Source organism: Salmo salar, chromosome 10 (genome assembly GCF_965601325.2).
Source record: "Salmo salar chromosome 10, fSalSal1, whole genome shotgun sequence".
NCBI lineage: Eukaryota > Metazoa > Chordata > Actinopteri > Salmoniformes > Salmonidae > Salmo > Salmo salar.
Genome location: NC_138300.1, coordinates 57,574,554 through 57,600,540, shown reverse-complemented (window position 1 = coordinate 57,600,540; position 25,987 = coordinate 57,574,554). Strand labels below are relative to the sequence as shown.

The 25,987-nt window shown below is 44.2% G+C and overlaps 1 protein-coding gene across 1 annotated transcript in view; it reads right to left on the bottom strand.

The window, feature by feature from the left end:
* LOC145858591 (sushi, nidogen and EGF-like domain-containing protein 1) overlaps nt 1-22,884 on the bottom strand; it is a 100,240-nt gene extending 77,356 nt beyond the window's left edge. The window contains exons 1-3 of the mRNA XM_082957101.1: nt 22,066-22,884; nt 4,238-4,525; nt 3,497-3,637 (exon numbers count right to left, since the gene is read on the bottom strand). Coding sequence (XP_082813227.1) covers nt 3,497-3,637; nt 4,238-4,525; nt 22,066-22,305 — 669 coding nt within the window. The 5' untranslated portion in view covers nt 22,306-22,884. The remainder of the gene's footprint in view (nt 1-3,496; nt 3,638-4,237; nt 4,526-22,065) is intronic.
* Between the last annotated feature and the right edge of the window lie 3,103 nt (nt 22,885-25,987).

The window sequence follows — 25,987 nt, the reverse complement described above, 5'->3', positions numbered from 1 at the left end:
GATAATAATAAGGTATTTGAGGTAGATATGTACATGAAGGCAGGGTAGATAATAATAAGGTATTTGAGGTAGATATGTACATGAAGGCAGGGTAAAGTGACTAGGCATCAGGATAGATAATAATAAGGTATCTGAGGTAGATATGTACATGAAGGCAGGGTAAAGTGACTAGTCATCAGGACAGATAATAATAAGGTATTTGAGGTAGATGTGTACATGAAGGCCAGGGTAAAGTGACTAGACATCAGGATAGATAATAATAAGGTATTTGAGGTAGATATGTACATGAAGGCAGGGTAGATAATAATAAGGTATTTGAGGTAGATATGTACATGAAGGCAGGGTAAAGTGACTAGGCATCAGGATAGATAATAATAAGGTATCTGAGGTAGATATGTACATGAAGGCAGGGTAAAGTGACTAGTCATCAGGACAGATAATAATAAGAGTAAAATAAAGAACAGAGTAGCAGCAGCAGATGATGAGTGTAAACGTGTGTGGGTTTTGTGTGGGAGCACCCTCTGTAGTGTTGATGATATAGAGGTCCTGGATGTCAGGGAGCTGGGCCCCAGTGATGTACTGGGCTGTCCCCATCACCCTCTGTAGTGTTGATGATATAGAGGTCCTGGATGTCAGGGAGCTGGGCCCCAGTGATGTACTGGGCTGTCCCCATCACCCTCTGTAGTGTTGATGATATAGAGGTCCTGGATGTCAGGGAGCTGGGCCCCAGTGATGTACTGGGCTGTCCCCATCACCCTCTGTAGTGTTGATGATATAGAGGTCCTGGATGTCAGGGAGCTGGGCCACAGTGATGTACTGGGCTGTCCCCATCACCCTCTGTAGTGTTGATGATATAGAGGTCCTGGATGTCAGGGAGCTGGGCCCCAGTGATGTACTGGGCTGTCCCCATCACCCTCTGTAGTGTTGATGATATAGAGGTCCTGGATGTCAGGGAGCTGGGCCCCAGTGATGTACTGGGCTGTCCCCATCACCCTCTGTAGTGTTGATGATATAGAGGTCCTGGATGTCAGGGAGCTGGGCCCCAGTGATGTACTGGGCTGTCCCCATCACCCTCTGTAGTGTTGATGATATAGAGGTCCTGGATGTCAGGGAGCTGGGCCCCAGTGATGTACTGGGCTGTCCCCATCACCCTCTGTAGTGTTGATGATATAGAGGTCCTGGAAGTCAGGGAGCTGGGGCCCAGTGATGTACTGGGCTGTCCCCATCACCCTCTATAGTGTTGATTATATAGAGGTCCTGGATGTCAGGGAGCTGGGCCCCAGTGATGTACTGGGCTGTCCCCATCACCCTCTGTAGTGTTGATGATATAGAGGTCCTGGATGTCAGGGAGCTGGGCCCCAGTGATGTACTGGGCTGTCCGCATCACCCTCTGTCGTGCTTTGTGGTCAAGGCTGGTGCATTTGTCACTTTTTTGAGGATCCGAGGGCCCATGCCAAATATTTTCATACTCCTGAGGTGGAAAAGAGGCACTGCCGTTGCCCTCTTCATGACTGTGTGTGTGTGTGTGTGTGTGTGTGTGTGTGTGTGTGTGTGTGTGTGTGTGTGTGTGTGTGTGTGTGTGTGTGTGTGTGTGTGTGTGTGTGTGTGTGTGTGTGTGTGTGTGTGAGAGAACCATGTTAGATCCTTAGTGATGTGGATGGAGCTTGAAGCTCTCAACCCGCTCCACAACAGCCCTGTCAATGTGGTTGGGCGCTCTGGAGCAGATTTCATCAAGGATCTGTACTTTGCTCCGTTCATCTATCCCTCAATCCTGACTAGTCTCCCAGGCCCTGCCGTTGAAAAACATCCCCACAGCATGATGTTGCCACCACAATGCTTCACCGTAGAGATGGTGCCAGGTTTCCTCCAGACGTGATTCTCGGCATTCAAGCCAAAGAGTTCAATCTTGGTTTCATCAGACCAGAGAATGTTGTTTCTCACGGTCTGAGTCCTTAAGGTTCCTTTTGGCAAACTCCAAGCGGGCTGTCATGTGCTTTTTACTGAGGAGTGGCTTCTGTCTGGCCACTCTACTATAAAGGCCTGATTGGTGGAGTGCTGCAGAGATGGTTGTCCTTCTGGAAGGTTCTCCCATCTCCACAGAGGAACTCTGGAGCTCTGTTCCTGACCAAGGCCCTCTCCCCCGATTGCTCAGTTTGGCCTGGCGGCCAGCTCTAGGAAGATTCTTGATGCTTCCAAACTTATTCCATCTAAGAATTTGTGTTCATGGGACCTTCAATGCTGCAGAAATGTTTTGGTACTTTTTGCTACCCTTCCCCAGATCTGTGCAAAGACACAATCCTGTCTTGGGAGCTCTACGAACAATTCCTTCAACATCATGGCTTGGTTTTTGCTCTGACATGCACTGTCAACTCTGAGACCTTAGATTTGAATATACTGTACAAGAGGGGTTTAATAAATGCATTCTACAGAAGATAATGGTATAGGAAACCTACAAAATAATAACAAGAACCCCCTCTGCAGTTTAGAAAATGCTGTCATAATGCTGTGCTGATAAACATTTACAATACATGTTTAACAAGTGTGTGCCTTTCCAAATCATGTCCAAATAATTGAATTTGTCGTTATGGGGTATTATCATTATGGGCTATTGTGTGTAGATTGATGAGAAAAAATAAATCATTTAATCCATTTAAAAAAAAAAATTGGCTGTAAAGTAACAGAATGTGGAAAAAGGGAAGGGATCTGAATACTTTCTGAATGTCCATTGCTCGTGTTTCTTGGCCCAAGCAAGTCTCTTCTTCTTATTGGTGTCCTCTGAACAGTTAATGAACAGTTGATGTTGACATGTCTGTTACTTGAACTCTGTGAAGCATTTATTTGGGCTGCAATTTCTGAGGCTGGTAACCCAGTTTCATCGTAGCGCTTCATGGTTTTTGTGACTTCAAGTTCTTGAAATGTTCCGTATCGACTGACCTTCATGTCTTAAAGTAATGATAGACTGTCGTTTCTCTTTGCTTATTTGAGCTGTTCTTGCCATAATATGGACTTGGTCTTTTACCAAATAGGGCTATCTTCACAACTGATTGGCTCAAACACAATAAGAAGGAAAGAAATTCCACAAATTAACTTTTAACAAGGCACACCTATTAATTGAAATGCATTCCAGGTGACTACCTCATGAAGCTGGTTGAGAGATTGCCAAGAGTGTGCAAAACAGTCATCAAGACAAAGGGTGTCTACTATCTCAAATATAGCATATCTTTTGATTTGTTTTACACTTTTTTGGTTACTACAGGATTTCACATGTGTTATTTCATAGTTTTAATGTCTTCCCTACTATTCCACATATGAATGAGACATGGTTTGTGAGGACATCTAGCTATGTGAACATACCTGTAAACATTGTTTATGAGGACATATTTCTATGTGAACCTTTTTTTCACATGGTTTGTGAAGACATTTCTGATGGTTTGTGAGGACATCTCTGTGATACTACCTATAAACACGGTTTGTGAGGATTTCTCTGTGATCTTACCTGTGCAGCGATGCCTCCTAGCCCTGCCAGGTCTCCTCCACTGCTGGCATGCATGCCTGTAGTCCAGGTGATGTCATGATACTGGAAGATGGTGAAGGATAGCTCTCCGTTGGTGATCAGCACCAATTGGAATGTATTCACCTGCACAGAGGACAACTGGTTACATACAGTATGTTTAATATTAAACATTTTCATACGTCTCTTAAGAGTGTCCATGAAATGGCCAAAATGTAAGGTAAAATTTAACAAGAAAGGGGTGCTCTTCCTCTCCCCTATCAATCAACAATGAGTTTGGGGTGTTTTTCCTTCCCACTACTGCTTGGTTCTTGCGGACCCAGGCTGGGTTACTGTAAAGCACTGTTGATACTGTCACGACTTCCTCCGAAGTCGGTCCCTCTCCTTGTTCGGGCGACGTTCGGCGGTCGACGTCACCGGGTCTTCTAGCCATCGCCGATCCACTTTTCATTTTCCATTTGTTTTGTCTTGTCTTCCCACACACCTGGTTTCAATTCCATCAATTACATGTTGTGTATTTAACCCTCTGTTCCCCCCATGTCCTTGTCCGGTATTGTTTATTGTAAGTGCTTGTGCATGTTATGTCTGGTGTGCGTCGGGTTTTGTACCCATTTATTGATTGTTCTGTTTTCTGGTGGTTTTTATTATTTAACTGCGCCGTTGGAAACACAGTACGCACCCCTTACAGATACACAGTAAATACATTTGATAGGTTGAGAATCTTACTGGTGTGATGTCACTTCCTCCAAAGAAGGTGACTTTGTGCCACGTTGAGATGAGGATCCACGTCGCAGTGAATTCTGGGAACTCAGAGAAGTATCGTTTGACGTCAGCTGTGGCCCTCAAGAGGACAGACGGGTCTTTACTCTCCCGGTAGAAGACTTGCCCCGCCCGCCGGTTGTCCACGTCAGCCCAGAACGCTGCCACAACCCTCCGGTCTCCGGCGATGGGGAATGCCACTGGTGTGAACTGAGATACTTCTCTGAGGAACGAGACCAGACCATTGTTGTTCACCTGTTGGGAAGGAGAGGAGAAGGTAAAGTTAGACATTAATCACGTTTTCATCCACATTCTTTAATGCCAGTAAAGTCATAGCATATAAAAACAAAATCAACATGAGCTGTGATGGAAACAGGAAGTTTCAGTACAATTTTACAAATGCTGACAAATAATTAGTTTGTTCGACATAGTGGGATCTTTTTTGTGTCTGTAAATTTAATTATATGAGAAATGGAGGTGGAAAACACCTTTATGCTCAAATAGTGATATGATAACCATCACGTCGAAGTAAACGTGGAATCACATTTTACATTTTAGTCATTTAGCAGACGCTCTTATCCAGAGCGACTTACAGTAGTGAATGCATACATTTCATACATTTTTTTTTCCGTAGTGGCCCCCCTTGGGAATTGAACCCACAACCCTGGCATTGTAAACACCATGCTCTACCAACTGAGCCACACAGGACTGTGATGATGTGTTGTGTGATTTACACACTACGAGTCGGGAAAGCATACAGTTTATAAGGCTACTGATTAAATACATTATGATGAACTTTACAGGGTGGTGAAAGTGGAAGGTGAAAAGCTTGATGCTCCTTTCCAAATAAATATCCAGGGTTTTATTCTTGTGAAATGATCATCGACGCTTGTCTGCCGTTTTGACAAATAAAAGTTATCCTACCCTTTTATGCATAATAATCTCATCATGTAGACGATGTGTACGCTCTATCAAACAATGCACAATCTGCGTCCTGCGTGCTGTTGGCTAGAGGGCACGTGCCAATACCAGAGTGGGCACATTTTTTTGTGAGAAAAACATTAGTAGAGTTGTACATGCGATGGAAATCCATTTAACTTGGGAATTTAACCACAAGTCATTTTTATGTGCACTACGTCATCATGCATAGCCTTTAATCTGCGACAAGTGAGTTTGATGGAAACACACTTCCGGTGAGAAAATGTACTTATTGTTTTTAAGCCGATTTTAGAATATTTGCAAGAAGATCTGTCGTCAATTGGATGGAAACCTAGCTATATTCATGTATTAATTCATCACCTAGCTACTGGTGGGAAAATGTGCATATTTACACACTGATTTTTGTCTCAATTTGGTGGAAACACACACCACTGGTGGGAAAATGCGCTATTTTCTGAAAATCGGTCGACAATTGGATGGAAACCTAGCTATTGTCTCAAAATATTCATCCCATCTACATTTTTCTATCAACAGCAATACTCAACATGATTTAATGGAATTTAGTCTCTGGTGAAAGACTATTAACATTGAGGAGCTACCACAGCCAAGACTGGTTCTGGGTTATGAGATTATGAAACTCCAGAAGGTAAGGGGTAGGGAGGCTCATTGGCAGGCAGAGGTTGCTGTATAGCAATACACTACAGGGCAGATGCAGTGTAGGGTGAGGTAGGCAGGGCAGGGGCAGGCAGGGTAGGGTTGGGTAGGGTGGGCGGTGCAGAGGCAGGCAGGGTAGGGTAGGCAGGACAGAGCAGGCAGGGTAGGCAGGAAGGGTAGGTAGACAGGGCAGGGAAGGGTAGGCAAGCAGGAAGGTTAGGGTAGGGTAGGTAGGTCGGGAAGGGTAGGTTGGCAGGGCAAAGCAGGCAGGGTAGGCAGGGTAGGTAGGTAGGTAGGTAGATAGGTAGGAAGGGTAGGTAGGCAGGCAGGGCAGGGCAGAACGGGGTAGGCAAGCAGGCAGGGCAGGTAGGCAGATTAGGGCAGGGTAGGTGGTCGGGCAGGAGAGGAGAGGGCTGTGGTGTTTGGTGGTAGCAGTGGTCAGGAAATCACCCATATCACTGCAGAATTAGTGTAGTAAATCAGGCCAACACTAAATAATGATCATACTTCCAATAACCGGAATATGTTTAGCCGCCTCGTCCGATCCCTGAGAGCATCTGGAAAAGGTTAAAGGGACACTTCGGGATTTTGGCAATTTTGTGCACTTTGAAGGAAAATGCTAACTAGCGCTAATGCAATGACAGAAAATCTAAGGGTATCAATTGCGCTAACACTAGTTAGCATTGGCTCACCAAACTACCTCTAGCTTCCTTCATACTGGACACAGAGACATACAAAATGGTATCCACAAGTTCTTCTGACTCTGGGGAAGTAGATAAAAGAGCCTCATTGGCAAAAATCCAGAAAGATTCCTTTAAGCCGGCCTTGAAAGTTTCCTTCAGAGTCTGAGTATCTTATTAAACATAGAACGATGTCATTTGACATGATCACAGCTCTAAGGCGGTTTAAGGCAATCCCAGTAAGGCTCAAGCAGGTGGTCTAGTATAGCATAGTTGGTATTACATTACAAGGATGGATGCCACATTGAGGTTAAACCCTCTGTTACATGTAGGGGGAGAAAGAGATTTTAGTTAAAGGGATCTGATGATTGAAACACCTTTCTGTTTCATTGAGGCTATACTCTCGGATGTTGACGTGTAATAGCTATTCAGTCAGTCAACCAGGCAGGCAGACAGGCATTAGGTCAAACAGTCAGTCATCTAGTCAGCCACCTAGTCAGCCACCTAGTCAGCCAGTCAGTCAGCCAGTCAGTCAGTCAGTCAGTCAGAGCAAGAGGCAGTTTAGAGCCCTCTTAAAGGGGTTGTGTAAAGCAGTTCAGTCCAGCCTCCTACAAGTCCCCTGGTTCTCTCATTCTCTCTCTCTCTCTCTCTCTCTCTCTCTCTCTCTCTCTCTCTCTCTCTCTCCTCCTTCCCTCTCACTCCCCCTCTCTCTCTCTCTCCTCCTTCCCTCTCACTCCCCCCTCTCTCTCTCCTCCTCCTTCCCTCTCACTCCCCCCTCTCTCTCCTTCTCTCTCTCCTCCTTCCATCTCACTCCCCCCTCTCTCTCTCTCTCTCTCTCTCTCTCCTCCTCCCCTCTCACTCCCCCCTCTCCTTCTCTCTCTCTCTCCTCATTCCCTCTCACTCCCCTCTCTCTCTCTCTCTCTCTCTCTCTCTCTCTCTCTCTCTCCTCCTTCCCTCTCACTCCCCCCTCTCCTTCTCTCTCTCTCCTCCTTCCCTGTCACTCCCCCTCTCTCTCCTCCTTCCCTCTCACTCCCCCTCTCTCTCTCTCTCTCACTCCCCCCTCTCACCTCCCCCTCTCACTCTCTCTCTCTGCTTCTTTCCTCTCACTCCCCCTCTCTCTCTCCTCCTTCCCTCTTACTCCCTCCTCTCTCTCTCTCCTCCTTCCCTCTCACTCCCACCGCTCTCTCTCTCCCCCCCACTCCCCCCCCATCCTCACTGTGCCATTCCACCACCCATGTTATTTATTCTTGGGGAATTCTTTGCTGACTTTTTCTGGGTTTTTCTTGGGTAGTTGTCTCTGGAGCCAAGATATTTCTACACTAAAATAAACTTTAATCATGGAAAACTAGGGCCAAAGCAAACCCCATAAATGAAAAAGGTGCCCGGGATCAGTGGGGAAAAACATTAGTCTTTCCTTGTCAAAGAGGACGTTTCACAGACAGTCACAGTGAAGTGTCTACAGCCCACACACTTGGCCCCTAAACCCTACATCCCAAATGGCACCCTATTCCCTTTATAGTGCACTTCTTTTGACCAGTGCACTGTGGACTCTTGCCAAAAGTAGTGCACTATAAAGGGAATAGGGTGCCATTTCGGACATACATCCAACTGGCCTTGTATCTCCCCTAGTCCCTAATGAGATGAGGGGGGTGTAGCCTTGTTGTTCAACCTCATGGCCCTAGGTCAACCTCCATCACACACATAAACACACAGTTTTTTTTCCACTTAAAGTTTTTTCTCAAATGCTTACAAGCGTTTTATAATGTACTTGCCATCTCAAAACATGAATACATTCATCAAAACGATGTTATACAGTCAAAATTGCAAATAGATTCATCAAAAGAACATGACTGCCTGCAAAAAGATTAATGCATCCATAGTTATCTCTTGAGTCCAAGCAGACAAAACAGAAAGTCTGTCTTTGTTAAGAATCTAGGTGATGCAGGTAAGGCGGAGTCAGGCGCAGGACACAGAGATGAGTAATAACCGTAACTTTACTCAAAAACAATATTCCAAGAAGGAGACAATAATCCAGTTCACATATACGAGACAACTTAACACGAACAAACATGCACAAAACCAAGGGGGAAACCAGAGGGTTAAATAGGGAACAATAATTATGGAATGGAAACCAGGTGTGTACAATGAAGACAAAACAAATGGAAAATGAAACGTGGATCGGTGGCGACTAGAAAACCGGTGACGTCGACCGGCGAACGCCGCCCGAACAAAAAGAGGGACCAACTTCGGCGGAAGTCGTGACAGTCTTTTAAAAATCCCTGTGGATCAACACATATTCCTTGCATGATAAAAACAGGAAGTAGAACTATCCAAAGGTGCAGCATTATGGGTAATGATAAAAACAGGAAGCACAACTAACCAAAGGTGCAGCATTACAGGTAATGATAAAACAGGAAGTACAACTATCCAAAAGTGCAGCATTATGGGTAATGACAAAAACAGGAAGTACAACTATCCAAAGTTGCAGCATTATGGATAATGATAAAAACTGGAAGTACAACTATCCAAAGTTGCAGCATTATGGGTAATGATAAAAACTGCAAGTACAACTATCCAAAGGTGCAGCATTATGGGTAATCAATCTCCTTTTATATACTGTTGAAGTCAGAAGTTTACATACACTTAGGTTGAAGTCATTAAAACGAGTTTTTCAACCACTCCACAAATTTCTTGTTAACAAACTATAGCTTTGGCATGTCGGTTAGGACATCTACTTTGTGCATGACACAAGTAATTTTCCCAACAATTGTTTACAGACAGATTATTTCACTATATCACAATTCCAGTAGGTCAGAAGTTTACATACACTAAGTTGACTGTGCCTTTAAACAGCTTGGAGAATTCCAGAAAATGATGTCATGGCTTTAGATGCTTTTGAGAAGCTAATTTACATAATTTGAGTCAATTGGAGGTGTACCTGTGGATGCATTTCAAGGCATACCTTCAAACTCAGTGCCTCTTTGCTTGACATCATGGGAAAATCAAAAGAAATCAGCCAAGACCTCAGAAAAATAATTGTAGACCTCCACAAGTCTGGTTCATCCTTGGGAGCAATTTACAAATACCTGAAGGTACCACGTTCATCTGTACAAACAATAGTACGCAAGTATAAACACCATGGGACCACGCAACCGTCATACCGCTCAGGAAGGAGGCGCATTCTGTATTCTAGAGATGAACGTACTTTGGTGCAAAAAGTGCAAACCAATCCCAGAACAACAGCAAAGGACCTTGTGAAGATGCTGGAGGAAACGGGTACAAAAGTATCTATTTCCACAATGAAAGGAGTCCTATATCAACATAACCTGAAAGGCCACTCAGCAAGGAAGAAGCCACTGCTCCAAAACCGCCATAAAAAAGCCAGACTATGGTTTGCTACTGCACATGGGGACAAAGATCGTACTTTTTGGAGAAATGTTCTCGTGTCTGATGAAACAAAAATGTTTGGAGGAAAAAGGGGGAGGCTTGCAAGCCAAAGAACACCATCCCAACCGTGAAGCACGGGGGTGACAGCATCATGTTGTGGGGGTGCTTTGCTGCAGGAGGGACTGGTGCACTTCACGAAATAAATGGCATCACGAGGAAGGAAATGATGTGGATATATTGAAGCAACATCTCAAGACATCAGTCAGGAGGATAAAGCTTGGTCGCAAATGGGTCTTCCAAATGGACAATGACCCCAAGCATACTTCCAAAGTTGTGGTAAAATGGGACAACAAAGTCAAGGTATTGGAGTGGCCATCACAAAGCCCTGACCTCAATCCTATAGAAAATGTGTGGGCAGAACTGAAAAAGCGTGTGCGAGCAAGGAGCCCTACAAACCTGACTCAGTTACACCAGCTCTGTCAGGAGGAATGAGCCAAAATTCACCCAACTTATTGTGGGAAGCTTGTGGAAGGCTACCCGAAACGTTTGACCCAAGTTAAACAATTTAAAGGCAATGCTACCAAATACTATTTGAGTGTATGTAAACTTCTGACCAACCTGGAATGTGATGAAAGAAATAAAAGCTGAAATAAATCATTCTCTCTACTATTATTCTGACATTTCACATTCTTAAAAAAGTGGTGATCCTAACTGACCTAAGACAGGGAATTTTTACTAGGATTAAATGTCAGGAAATGTGGAAAAACTGAGTTTAAATGTATTTGGTTAAAGTGTATATAAACTTCCGACTTCAACTGTATGTTCCACCTAACAATTTCATACACATCAAATCAAATGTTATTCCTGATAAAAAATGATAATATAAAAAACATATTGTGTGCAGGATTCATTCATCGGTATCATCACAATCCAATTCCATGTATTCAATAACAAAGGCTGGTTTTCTCATTGTTTTGAAGATTGTTTTCCATTGGTGCACAGAAACACAATTCCCAACAGAAATAAGGACAGGGGAATAGAATGGAGAATCACAACTGATATGAATGTATAGGCCATCAATCCACACCAAAGCAAAGCTCTATAATGAAAGATCATGACGACTGAGGAGTCACACAACTTCATTCTCTACATTTCTGCATGTCCGCAATATTATAAACAATCAGAACAAGATATTTCCAAATATTGTATTTATTATTTATTTATTATTGTATTATACAAATGTGTCTTCTGATGACAACAATGGCTGTGACCTAAAAACCCGTACTTATGTTATAATAGTAGGTATTTTGGGCATGAGAAAAAAAAATATGTTTTATAGTACGTGGAATTTAGAAAGTCTAGTACGCTTTAAATGCCAGGATGTCATACTCATTAAACTTTTCATCTAGTAGTAGAATTCGCTGCACACTCTTGAGAAAGAGAATAGTATTTTCGAGACCCACGTGTCTCTGATAAAAAAAACATTTACATTTTAGTCATTTAGCAGACGCTCTTATCCAGAGCGACTTACAGTAGTGAATGCATACATTTCATGCATTTTTTTCTCCGTACTGGTCCCCCGTCGGAAACGAACCCACAACCCTGGCGTTGCAAACACCATGCTTTACCAACTGAGCCACACGGGACAAAACCCCTGATAATCACCCTGAGGGGATGCGCTGTACCAAAACAAACCAATGTGTGGGAACCAACGCAATTACGCAATAGATGATGCATTCTCAGATCAAATCAAATGTTATTGGTCACATACACATGGTTAGCAGATGTTAATGTGAGTGTAGGATGAGTATTTGTTGCTTACTGCATTAATTTTTTTTTTAACTAACCTGTACGTTCTTAATAATAGTATGTGGTCCGATTAGTACACAGTATACAGTTTAAATAAGTAGTAGATTATTTAAGTAGAAAGACAGATTTGGGACAAGGCCACTGTTTTCTATTCTGTGAGCAAAACACTTAATAACAGTGAATGTTGAATTTTAAAGTTTTACAAAAGGCGTTCTAGGATGTTCAAGTCAGATACTAAAGGCAAGGAAATGATCAGAAGTGGTAAAGGTATTTTAGCAGGGAAATGATCAGAAGTGGTAAAAGGTCTTTTAGCAGGGAAATGATCAGAAGTATAAAGGCCTTTTAGCAGGGAAATGATCAGAAGTGGTAAAGGCCTTTTAGCAGGGAAATGATAAGTAATTTCAGAAAATGTCCTTAATATATTTGCAATGATAGTGGAATGATACGGTTTCACAATATATAACAAATATGAATTAAAGAAAAATACATTCTGATGCAAAATTGTATTGGGATTGGTGTAAACTTCCTATTTGTCAACCAAAGCCGGTCAATCTCAGACACGTGGTATTCTCCTCACCAGCCAACCAACAACCTGGGCAAGAATCCTACCTGTAGACATCGCTCTGCCAATACCTGGTTTGCTAAAAGTCTACATTGTTCGCCTCATTTCAGTTTGTGACAAAACAAGCAATGTATAGTGCAGAGAATCATTGTACCATCTAAACCGCTGTGAAATATCTTTTCAATATCGAAAAACATTGTATTTTCAGCTGTTTGACGCTGATGGACAAAACCGAAAGTAAAAGATGTGTCACTCCCTGACCTTAGAGAGCCTTTTATTCTCTATGTTGGTTCGGTCGGGGTGGGTGATCTAGGTTGTTCTATTTCTATGTTGGCCTGGTATGGCTCCCAATCAGAGGCAGCTGTTTATCGTTGTCTCTGATTAGGGATCATATTTAGGCAGCCATTTCCCTACTGTGTTTTGTGGGATCTTGTTTTGATTTAGTGCATGTAGCACCTCTGAAGTTACGGTTCGTTGTTTATTTATTTGTTTTGTTCAAAGTTTCACTTAATAAAATATGTGGAACTCAGAGCACGCTGTGCCTTGGTCCGTCTCTCCACACAGTCGTGACAAGATGAGTCCCCACTGAGGTTGTGGTGCAGGAAATGTGGGGGAGGAGGAAGAGTTGTTTGAATTCAGGCTAAGTGGTTGCAAATCCACTAATTTCCATTATGGGGCTTCGTCCTACATGATGCTCCTTCAATGCACACACATAACAGACACACACCTAACAGAAGCACACACAAACACACACACACGCACATGCACACATCAGTCAATCCATCAATCAAATGTATTTATAAAGCCCTTTTTACATCAGCCGATGTCACAAAGTGCTATACAGAAACCCAGCCTAAAACCCCAAACAGCAAGCAATGCAGATGTAGAAGCACGGTGGCTAGGAAAAACTCCCTAGAAAGGCAGGAACCTAGGAAGAAACCTAGAGAGGAACCAAGCTCTGAGGGGTGGCCAGTCCTCTTCTGGCTGTGCCGGGTGGAGATTATAAGAGTACATGGCCAAGATGTTCAAACGTTCATAGATGACCAGCAGGGTCAAATAATAATAATCACAGTGGTTGTAGAGGGTGCAACAGGTCAGCACCTCAGGAATAAATGTCACATGGCTTTTCATAGCCGATCATTCAGAGTATCTCTACCACTCCTGCTGTCTCTAGAGAGTCTAAAACAGCAGGTCTGGGACAAGGTAGCACGTCTGGTGAACAGGTCAGGGTTCCATTGCCGCAGGCAGAACAGTTGAAACTGGAGCAGCAGCACGACCAGGTGGACTGGGGACAGCAAGGAGTCATCAGGCCAGGTAGTCCTGAGGCAAGGTCCTAGGGCTCAGGTTCTCCGAGAGAAGAGAGAGAGAAAGAGAGAGTAAGATTAGAGGGAGCATACTTAAATTCACACAGGACACCGGATAAGACAGGAGAAATACTCCAGATATAACAGACTGACCCTAGCCCCTCACACATAAATTATTGCAGCATAATTACTGGAGGCTGAGACAGGAGGGGCCGGGAGACATTGTGGCACTGGCCGACGATACCCCCAGACAGGGCCAAACAGGTAGGATATAACCCCACCCACTTTGCCAAAGCACAGCCCCCACACCACTAGAGGGAAATCTTCAACCACCAACTTACCATCCTGAGACTAGGCCAAGTATAGACCATGAACATCTCCCCCACGGCACGAACCTGAGGTGGGGTGTCAACCCGGACAGGAAGATCACGTCAGTGACTCAACCCACTCAAGTGCACAATTTTGAACATGAAAGTTATTAATAAACAAATTAGGCACATTTGGGCAGTCTTGACACAACATTTTGAACAGAAATGCAATGGTTCATTGGATCAGTCTGAAACGTTGCACATACACTGCTGCCATCTAGTGGCCACAATATAAATTGCACCTGGACTGGAATAACACATTATGGCCTTTCTCTTGCATTTAAAAGATGATGGTATGAAAAATACAAAAGAATGGTTGTTTTTTCTTTGTAGAATCTTCTACCAGATCTAATGTGTTATATTCTCCTACATTAACTTCACATTTCCACAAATTTCTAAGTGTTTCCTTTCAAATGGTATCAATAATATGCATATCCTTGCTTCAGGTCCTGACCTACAGGAAGTTAGATTTGGGTATGTCATTTTAGGCGAAAATTGAAAAAAAGGGGCAGATCCTTAAGAGGCAAAACACCGCCATGTTTAGTTTTGCCCAACCTAGATCGAGGCACAGACACGGTCTCAATGGGGATAGCTGAGCTGACTACACTGACTGTGCTAGTGGGAGACTCCACTGGGCTGCCAGACTGGCTAACAGCCTGCTGCCTGGACCGCACCCTATTTCATTGTGGAGCTAGAGGAGTTAGAGCCCTGTTTATGTTCATAGATAAGATGAGAGCACCCCTCCAGCTAGGATGGAGACAGTCACTCCTCAGCAGACCAGGCTTGGTCCTGTTTGTGGGTGAGGGCCAGAAAGAGGGCCAATTATCTACAAATTCTATCTTTTGGGAGGGGCAGAAAACAGTTTTCAACCAGCAATTGAGTTGTGAGACTCTGCTGTAGAGCTCATCACTCCCCCTAACTGGGAGGGGGCCAAAGGCTCTGCTGTAGAGCTCATCACTCCCCCTAACTGGGAGGGGGTCAGAGACAAGTACTCGATGCCGACACATCTTTCTAGCTGATTTACACGCTGAAGCTATGTTGCGCTTGGTGACCTAACACACAAGTTATCCAGCAACAGTTATCCTGCAACAGTTACCCTGCAACAGTTAGCCTGCAACAGTTATCCTCAACAGTTATCCTGCAACAGTTATCCTCAACAGTTATCCTCAGCAGTTAGCCTGCAACAGTTATCCTCAGCAGTTAGCCTGCAACAGTTATCCTCAACAGTTAGCCTGCAACAGTTATCCTCAACAGTTATCCTCAACAGTTATCGTCAACAGTTATCCTCAACAGTTATCCTGCAACAGTTATCCTCAACAGTTAGCCTGCAACAGTTATGTTTAACAGTTATCCTCAACAGTTACCCTGCAACAGTTCCCCTGCAACAGTTAGCCTGCAACAGTTATCCTCAACAGTTATCCTGCAACAGTTATCCTCAACAGTTATCCTCAACAGTTAGCCTGCAACAGTTATCCTCAACAGTTATCCTGCAACAGTTATCCTCAACAGTTATCCTCAGCAGTTAGCCTGCAACAGTTATCCTCAGCAGTTAGCCTGCAACAGTTATCCTCAACAGTTAGCCTGCAACAGTTATCCTCAACAGTTAGCCTGCAACAGTTATCCTCAACAGTTATCCTCAACAGTTATCCTCAACAGTTAGCCTGCAACAGTTATCTTTAACAGTTATCCTCAACAGTTACCCTGCAACAGTTCTCCTGCAACAGTTAGCCTGCAACAGTTATCCTCAACAGTTATCCTGCAACAGTTATCCTCAACAGTTATCCTCAACAGTTAGCCTGCAACAGTTATCCTCAACAGTTAGCCTGCAACAGTTAGCCTGCAACAGTTATCCTCAACAGTTATCCTCAACAGTTAGCCTGCAACAGTACAACAAGGTAACAGACAGGCCAGGCTGAGACTAGATTACAGAACAAGGTAACAGACAGGCCAGGCTGAGACTAGATTACAGAACAAGGTAACAGACAGGCCAGGCTGAGACTAGATTACAGAACAAGGTAACAGACAGGCCAGGCTGAGACTAGATTACAGAACAAGGTAACAGACAGGCCAGGCTGAGACTAGATTACAGAACAAGGTAACAGACAGGCCAGGCTGAGACTAGATCACAGAACAAGGTAACAGACAGGCCAGGCTGAGACTAGATTACAGAACAAGGTAACAGACAGGCCAGGCTGAGACTAGATCACAGAACAAGGTAACAGACAGGCCAGGCTGAGACTGGATTACAGAACAAGGTAACAGACAGGCCAGGCTGAGACTAGATTACAGAACAAGGTAACAGACAGGCCAGGCTGAGACTAGATCACAGGACAAGGTAACAGACAGGCCAGTCTGAGACTAGATCACAGGACAAGGTAACAGACAGGCCAGGCTGAGACTAGATCACAGAACAAGGTAACAGACAAGCCAGGCTGAGACTAGATTACAGAACAAGGTAACAGACAGGCCAGGCTGAGACTAGATTACAGAACAAGGTTACAGACAGGCCAGGCTGAGACTAGATCACAGGACAAGGTAACAGATAGGCCAGGCTGAGACTAAGGTCTAGTTATCACTTTCCTAGGTGTCTCTGACTGAGTGACCGTCTTCATAGCCACTCCTCTTTGCTGCTTTAAAGGGAAAGGAATGCATACACATTACAGTACAGGACAAAGTACAGGACGGCAAAGACAAGGCTGAAAATGGCAATGTTTTCAAAGTATCTGCCGTATGAGGGAGAGGGTTAAGTGTTCTTCGTAGGGAGCAGTGGAGAACTGAAGGGTTTTGGGGGGGGGGGGGGTGGAAACACTTGAGCATACAGGAGATACTGTGGCTTAAAGGAGATAAGCTATGATAATACCGTAAGACAACTTTCTAGATCCACCTCAAATTGTTTGGTTCTACAGCTTCCACTGTTGCCATGGAGCTGAGGCTTGGAATGGAACTCTCCAGGAGGAAGACATTACTGTGTTTAGTGAAACTGTTCAGAACCCGAAGCTTGTCTCTCATCTCATGAGAGAGAGCGAGAGAGAGAGAGAGAGAGAGAGAGCAAGTGAGAGCTCACAATGTGGCATGCATAGTTTGCGGGAGAGAAGTTAATTGATTCAGCTAACAGTTTGAAAACAAGCGTGACTGTAATTTCAAGTGCCTGGCTGCCACAGTCTTTGATGTCTTAATATGATATATGCCGTTTAGCTGACATTTTTATCCAAAGTGACTTACAGTTTACGTATGGTTAGTTCTGGGTTTCAAACCCACTACCTGTTACAAGCACCATGCTCTACCAAGTGAGAAACGCACTATTCCCTATGTACAGTAGTACACTACTTCTCACCAGAGCCTTACGGGTCCTGGGTATCAAACCCACTACCTGTTACAAGCACCATGCTCTACCAACTGAGCTACAAAGGACCACATATCTTAAGTGACATATGAATTATAGTCAGACCTGACTCCTAGTTATCTCTAGTTATCTCTAGTTACCTCTAGTTACCTCTTGTTACCTCTAGTTACCTCTAGTTATCTCTAGTTACCTCTTGGTATCTCTAGTTACCTCTAGTTACCTCTAGTTACCTCTAGTTATCTCTAGTTATCCCTAGTTACCTCTAGTTACCTCTAGTTATCTCTAGTTACCTCTAGTTACCTCTAGTTATCTCTAGTTACCTCTAGTTATCTCTAGTTACCTCTAGTTACCTCTAGTTACCTCTAGTTATATCTACTTACCTCTAGTTACCTCTTGTTACCTCTAGTTACCTCTAGTTACCTCTTTTGCACCCTTTGCCAGTTCCTCCAGGATTCTTTCATTCTTCGATCGCAAAATGTTTAGCAAAATCAGCAATTCTCGTGTATATTATGCTAGGGCTTGCAACTTTCATCAATCACTTCACTATTTCCACACACGCCAACAAACCTTTTCCCCTCGTCAGTGCATTTCCGTAACAATTGGCATGAAAAATCAATCATTTTTGCCAACAAACATCACAAAGAATCCCTGTGACAGTGCTTTTCGATACCAGGCTGTGTCGCAACCGGACGTGACTGGGAAATCCATAGGGCGGCACACAATTTTCCCAGCGTCGTCTGGGTTAGAGGAGGGTTTGGCCGGGGGGGGGCTTTACTTGGCTCATCGCACTCTAGCGACTACTTGTGGCGGGCCGGGTACCTGCAGGCTGACTTCGGTCATCAGTTGAACGGTGTTTCCTCCGACCCATTGGTGCAGCTGGCTTCCGGGTTAAGCGTACGGGTGTTAAGAAGCGGTTTGGCGGGTCACGTTTCGGAGGACGCATGACTCCACCTTCGCCTCTTCCGTGCCCGTTGGGGAGTTGCAGCAGAGACAAGATCGTAAATTAAATAATAATCTCTGGAGGGACTGTCTTCACTTCTCTCTACAGCACTAACTAACGCAGATCATAACATATCTTCTCTTGGGGTGAGTTCAGCCACCCTAATGCATATGCCTTCATACCATATCTCCAGATTTTCTCATGGGGTAAGTTGAGCCACCCTTGTTTCTAGGAAAATCACACACAAAATGTATAATTTGACAAAAGAGGCAGGGCTGAAAGTAAGATAGTCTGGTATGAGTTCACAGAAAAATAAATAGTGGGGGGTTACACCGTAGCGGTAAAACATGAGCCTATTAGAAAAATCTAAACTCTGACATGTAATAGGACAGTAGTGGACACATAAACAATCTCCAAAGGTTGTTACACTTTTTGGTGTTTTGTGTTACAGATGTCTCTTTTCATTCACCACTGTTTGGAGGCTGGAAATATGTTGTGAGTGGATGAAGCCTAGTAAAGGAGCCTTTTGAAGTGATTGTTCGAAAAAAAACATCCTCACTGATTGTGTTTATGCCACAATAAAAGGTCATTTCTTTTAAAAGTTAAATGACAAATCTTTATGACTGACAGAGATCCTATTAAATTAATAAGGATTCTCTATATAATTCTATGATTATTGTATGTAATTCTATGTCATTTTATGATTATTCTATGTAACTCTATGGTTATTCTATGTAATTGTATGGTTATTCTATGTAACTCTATGGTTATCCTATGTAACTCTGGTTATTCTGTGTAATTCTATGGTTATTCTATGTAATTCTATGGTTATTCTATGTAATTCTGTGGTTATTCTATGTAACTATGATTATTCTATGTAACTCTATGATTATTCAATGTAACTCTATGGTTATTCAATGTAATTCTATGGTTATTCTATGTAACTCTATGGTTATTCTATGTAACTCTATGGTTATTCTATGTAACTATGATTATTCTATGGTTATACTATGTAATTCTATGGTTATTCTATGTAACTCTATGATTAGTCTATGATTATTCTATGTAATTCTGTGGTTATTTTATGTAATTCTGTGGTTATTCTGTGTAACTCTATGATTATTCTATGTAACTCTATGGTTATTCTATGTAACTCTATGGTTATTCTATGTAACTCTATGGTTATTCTATGGTTATTCTATGTAACTCTATGGTTATTCTATGTAGCTCTATGGTTATTCTAGTCTAAATCAGAGATCTGAGTGCACAGCAACACACAGACTTGTCTTATCTCGTCTAGAAATTCACTTCTGACTTTCACAGCGTTGGAAGATAGCAGGATGTGCCACAATTCATTAGCACCCTACAGTACAGCACACAGCAGGACATTTCATACAGACGGGTTTAACGTCAACATCGTTAAATATGAATGACATACCCAAATGCCTCCTATGCTTATTGCCTACTGTAGTGCGTCATTGTAAAATAAGAACTTATTCTTAACTGACTTGCCCTAGTTAAATAAAGGTTAAATAAAATAGTACTGTAATAGTATTGAGCATGAAAAGGGCAGGGCTACAGTCACATACCTCAAGTTAAATGAGAAACTAGTATTGGATGTAATAACGCAGGATGCACAGCTCTGGCATGTCATGGCCTGTCCTAGTATTTCTGACCCTGTGTCTGTCTGTGTGTGTGTCTCCGTATTGTGTCATTTGCATTGGAACACTAACCTCACCAGCAATACACCCAAATGCCTGAAGCTAAAGTTAAATGACATGTACTGTAACTAAACAGGCCACATGTCATGTCAGGAAAGTCTTGATATTCTGATTTTCACTCTGTCACTATCACTGACCTCACCCTCCTTCTACAATGACCTCAATCTCCACCCGGCTCGAGGCTACAGGCTTATATTAGAACACTGACCTTTGACCTTGCCAATTGTTGCCATAGTACCTCCGAATGTCGTGGTCTGGCAGCGTGTTATAAAAGGGGGGGGGGATCAAAGAGGAGGATCACGGTGAGGAGGGGAGATGGGGATTGGAGAGGAGGGGAGATGAGGATTGGAGAGGAGGGGAGATGGGGATTGGAGAGGAGGGGAGATGAGGATTGGAGAGGAGGGGAGATGGGGATTGAGAGGAGGGGAGATGGGGATTGGTGAGGAGGGGAGATGGGGAGATGGGGATTGGAGAGGAGGGGAGATGGGGATTGGTGAGGAGGGGAGATGGGGATTGGAGAGGAGGGGAGATGGGGATTGGGTAGGAGGGGAGATGGGGATTGGAGAGGAGATGTGGGTTGGAGAGGAGGGGAGATGGGGGTTGAAGGGGAGATCGGGATTGGAGATGAGGATTGGAGGGGAGGGGAGATCGGGGTTGGAGAGAGATGGGGTTTGCAGAGGAGATGGGGATTGGAGATGAGATGGGGATTGGAGATGAGATGAGAATTGGACGGGAAGGGAGATAGGGGTAGGAGGTGAGGGGAGATGAGGATTGGAGGGGAGGGGAGATGGGGATTGGACGGGAAGGGAAGGGAAGGGAGATAGGGAGGTGAGGGGAGGAAGGAGATGGGATTGTAAGGGAGGGAGTGGGGTAGGAGGGAAGAGAAAGGGGAGAAGGAGAGGGGTATTGGAGAGACGAGAAGAGGAGGGGACAGGGGGTATTTGGAGGTTGAATGCGGACAGAGGCACAGCCCTAACAGGTGGTGTTGATTTAAAGGGGCTTTGGCTTCTCCATGAGTTGGAACTGAACCCCATACAAGACAAGCTCAGATCAAAGAACTGTTGTGGAGCACAAAACCCTGTCAAACCACTCAGCTTCCTCCAACCAGCATTCACTCTCTCTTTCTCGCTCTCTTTCTCTCTCACACAATCCCAGTCTCTCTCCCCACATCTCTCTCTCACAATCCAGATTGCTCTCCTCTCTCTCTCTCTCTCTCTCTCTCTCTCTCTCTCTCTCTCTCTCTCTCTCTCTCTCTCTCTCTCTTTCTTCTCTCTCTCTCTCTCTCTCTCTCTCTCTTTCTTCTTTCTGTCTCTCTCTCTCTTTCTTCTTTCTGTCTTTCTCTCTCTCTCTGTCTCTCTCTCTGTCTCTCTGTCTCTCTCTCTGGCTGTCTCTCTATGTCTCTCTCTCTTTACTCTGTCTCTTTGGTATGGGAATCATATGTTTACTTTGCCAAAGCAAGTGAAATAAACAAGAAACAAAACAACAATGACAAAAAGCAACAATCTGATAATAACCGTAAACATTACACACACAAAAAGTTTGAAGAGAATAACAGCGTTTAAAATATGATATTATTAGCGGTTTTAAAATGTAGTACAACATTTAAAATGTTACATAAGCTCTCTCTCGCTACGATACACTACAGTAAAAACACAAGCTGTCTCCTTACAACAGCTCTCTACAGACTTACTGACACAGACTTACAACAGCTCTCTACAAACACTGACACAGACTTACAACAGATACTGTTCCTTCTTGTGTATGTGTCTGTCTGTGTGTGTGTGTGTCTGTCTGTGTCTGTGTGTCTGTCTGTGTGTGTGTGTGCACATGAGAGAGCTGGACAGGCAGGGTGAGCAGATGCATTAGAGAGATGAGAAAGCTAGGGTGGACTGTGATTCCAGCCATGGGGGCTGGACACTATATCACTCCCACACCCGAGGTCACACACACACACACACACACACACACACACACACACACACACACACACACACACACACTCATATAGCACTTGAAGCAACAGGTTTTGCATGAATGAAAGAGCACATTCTCTTGCATATGTCGCACACTCTGCTCTCCTTTACTCACGTAGAGTCCCGAGTGCCTGTCACCGAAGAAGGGGAATGCCACAGAGATCTCCACCAGGCCTGAGCCTCCATCGTCCTGAGAGATCGTCTGCAAATCCCCCCAGTCCTGGCCAAAGGGGTAGAAGTCCTCCAGGGGCACCGACGGCTCGACCAGCCCAGGGAGGAACAGCAGATCCAGGCAGAGCAGGGTGCAGAGGCAGGGTAGTAAGGATCCAGGTACCAAGGCAGTTCCAGGCACCATGACCTCAGCCTCTTGTCAGAACAGGAGAAGAGGGGGACAGGACAGTATCTCTTATTCTACAACACCAGCAGCCCTTTAAATCTTCTGTGTCTCAATTTCTCTGTCCTTCTTACACACTCTCTCTCTCTCTCTCTCTCTCTCTCTCTCTCTCTCTCTCTCTCTCTCTCTCTCTGTCAGGGATGGAGGTGACAGGGACGGTCAAGGCAGGCAGAGGGTATCAGAGGGCAGGGAAGGGGTGGCAGGATACCTGGGGTAACAGCAAGACAGGATAGGAACGGGATATTATTTTCCACAGATGTACCAACAGCAGCCCTTTAAATTAAATCGTCCAATTTCTCTGTCCCTCTCTTTCTTTCTCTCTTTCTCGCTCTCTCTGTTGTGCCCCTCTTAGTTGTGCCGGTTGTCTGAGGCAAGGGGATAGACTCCTTGCATTTTGCTTGCCTTGCTGCTGGGTGCTTCGTTGGTTCGTAAGCTGTACTGCTGCTGCTCCGTCTCACAGAAATGAAATGAGGGAAAGACAGAAAGAAAGGGGGAGCAGAGTGATTCGGCACAACTTTTATTTTTTTTTGTCCCTGATGGTGAGCTTAGAAATATTCTCAATAAAAGCCCTATTCTGCCTGCCAAAGGAGTTCTTTCAGCTCTGCTCGGCCACACGCCCCAGGGGATTCACTACCTCGCATAATGAGGGACCATCGGCCAATGGTAGAGGAGAGGCCAGTAACTGGATAACCACTGGGCGGACCTATGTTAATCAAAGGAGTTCTTTAAAGAAACTATCTGACAAGGCTTTCCCCCTCTCCTCTCCTCTCCTCTCCTCTCCTCTCCTCTCCTCTCCTCTCCTCTCCTCTCCTCTCCTCTCCTCTCCTCTCCTCTCCTCCCTTTAACCCAGTACTCTGTGTAAAGCTACCTCCTATCAGGGTATGTTTAACCCTTTACTCTGTGTAAAGCTACCTCCGATCAGGGTATGTTTAACCCTTTACTCTGTGTAAAGCTACCTCCTATCAGAGTATGTTTAACCCTGTACTCTGTGTAACGCTACCTCCTATCAGGGTATGTTTAACCCTTTACTCTGTGTAAAGCTACCTCCTTTTCAGGGTATGTTTAACCCTTTACTCTGTGTAAAGCTACCTCCTATCAGGGTATGTTTAACCCTTTACTCTGTGTAAAGCTACCTCCTTTTCAGGGTATGTTAAACCCTTTACTCTGTGTAAAGCTACCTCCTATCAGAGTATGTTTAACCCTTTACTCTGTGTAAAGCTACCTCCCATCAGGGTATGTTTAAACCTTTACTCTGTGTAAAGCTACCTCCTATCAGGGTATGTTTAACCCTTTACTCTGTGTAAAGCTACCTCCTATCAGGGTATGTTTAACCCTTTATTCTGTGTAAAGATACGTTGGTGCAGTTGTAGATAACATGTAAACAGCCTAACCAGCTCTGTTAGGGTGAGAAAATGGTCAACGTTAGTTGTTCCCTCATTTGTGTCTGGATGTAGCTAGCAAGCTAGCCAACGTTGTTAGCCAGTTAGCAAGGTTGCTTGACTGCCTGTTGTTAGGTCAAAACGCTCGGATCAACCCTACTCATCGGTCAGATCGTCCAGTGTGCGCTCCGAGAGCGAAATTTTCAGAATTTACAAACGGACAATCTGACAACCTCTGAGTTTTACAAACACCCAGAGTGCACTTTGAGCACGCTCTTGCATTCCAGATATAATGTACGAACACACCCGTAGTATAAACCAGCCTTTAGTCTTGACATTTCTGGTTGTTTAGTACATGGCCTCACATGTGAATCCTTAAAGAGATGGGTAGGGATAAAGCTTAAAAAGGTGTGAACGATGCTGAATGGGTGTAGACAAAGAAGAGCTCTTCAGTTACGTACCAAAACATTCAAGGGTAATTTTTCTCAAAAGTGAGGTTACAAGTTTATCAACTTTCAAAGCAGAATTACTTTTCCATTGTCGCTCAACTGTAGTGTATGATATACCATTTTCTAGCTCTGAGCCGCTCTACCCGCCAAAGCACTGCCATGCCAGACCATGCTCTCACCCATCCAGTCACCTGAACATGGTCACTGGACAGAAGCTTCCTACAGACATAGGATCTTAATTTGATCACTCTTTTGTTGCTGAGAATTTTCCTGCACAGCAGGAAATGCAAACTTGTAGTGTATTCAAGGTTTAAAAAGGCTTCCAAAGTTTGTAATTTCCAGTTTTAAATGTCAGACTATACTGGACAGGGATACTTTGGTATTTGGCAATGATGCCCTAGATCTACTTCCCCAGTCAGATGAACTCGTGGATACTTGTTTTGCCCTGAAGAAAAATTCATTATAATTCACATTTCCTTTTCGTGCAGGATTATTATTCAAATGCTGTGTGCATGAACACTCCCCTCCTGACCACACCCCTTCCTGACCACATCAACCCTCCTGACCACACCCCCTCCTGACCACACCCCCTCCTGACCACACCCCCTCCTGACCACATCAATCCTCTTGACCACTCCCCTCCTGACCACTCCTGACCACACCCCCTCTTGACCACATCAACCAGCCTGACCACCCCTCTCCTGACCACACCCCTTACTGACCACACCCCCACCTGACCACATCAACCCTCCTGACCACTCCCCTCCTGACCACTCCAGACCACACCCCCTCCTGACCACACCCACTCCTGACCACACCCCCTCCTGACCACATCAACCCTCCTGACCACTCCAGACCACACCCCCTCCTGACCACACCCCTTCCTGACCGCACCAACCCTCCTGACCACACCAACCCTCCTGACCGCACCAACCCTCCTGACCGCACCAACCCTCCTGACTGCACCAACCCTCCTGACCGCACCAACCCTCCTGACCGCACCAACCCTCCTGACTCAACACTTCTACTGGTTTATAAGTAAATGAAAATCCACAAACCCACAAATTATCCATCCGTGGGTTCTTCCCAACATAACTTTAATCCCATGACTTCAATAAGTTTCATTGCAATAACAACGTGTGTGAGAGAGAGAGAGAGACACAGCATCTTACCCATGACAGCTTTCTCCTTGACAAAGAGGATCATTAACAAATTCAAACACAAAATCTGGAGAGCCATTGTCACTTGGATCATTGTGGTTTGTTTATAGAGTGTTTAGTGTTGTTTACAAGAACAACAGGGCTGTTCTCCACAGTTTCCAAGACAAACGAGCCTAGTTCATGAAGAATAAATATAAACTGAATAAACTCGTGATTGTTTGCAATCACCACGTGTCTTTTCAAATCTTGCTTTTATATGTGTTTCAAACATAATGACATGGTGTTCTGGATAGTGATAGGATAGTGGCCAGGTGTTCTGGTATACAAGAAGAGGGCAACAGAACAACAGTAACAGTTGTATTGTGTTCAAGTGGCAAGATAAAACATAATACGTCATAATTATAAATTATAAATAATACATAATACTTATACATCTTCTTTTTTTTTTACTAGGCAAGTCAGTTAATACTGGTCATACTGGACCTGAGAATACTGGTAACACAGGACCTGAGGATAATGGTCATACAGGACCTGAGGATACTGGACCTGAGGATACTGGTCATACAGGACCTGATACTGGACCTGAGGATAATGGACCTGAGGATAATGGCCATACAGGACCTGAGGATACTGGACCAGGGGATAATGGACCTGA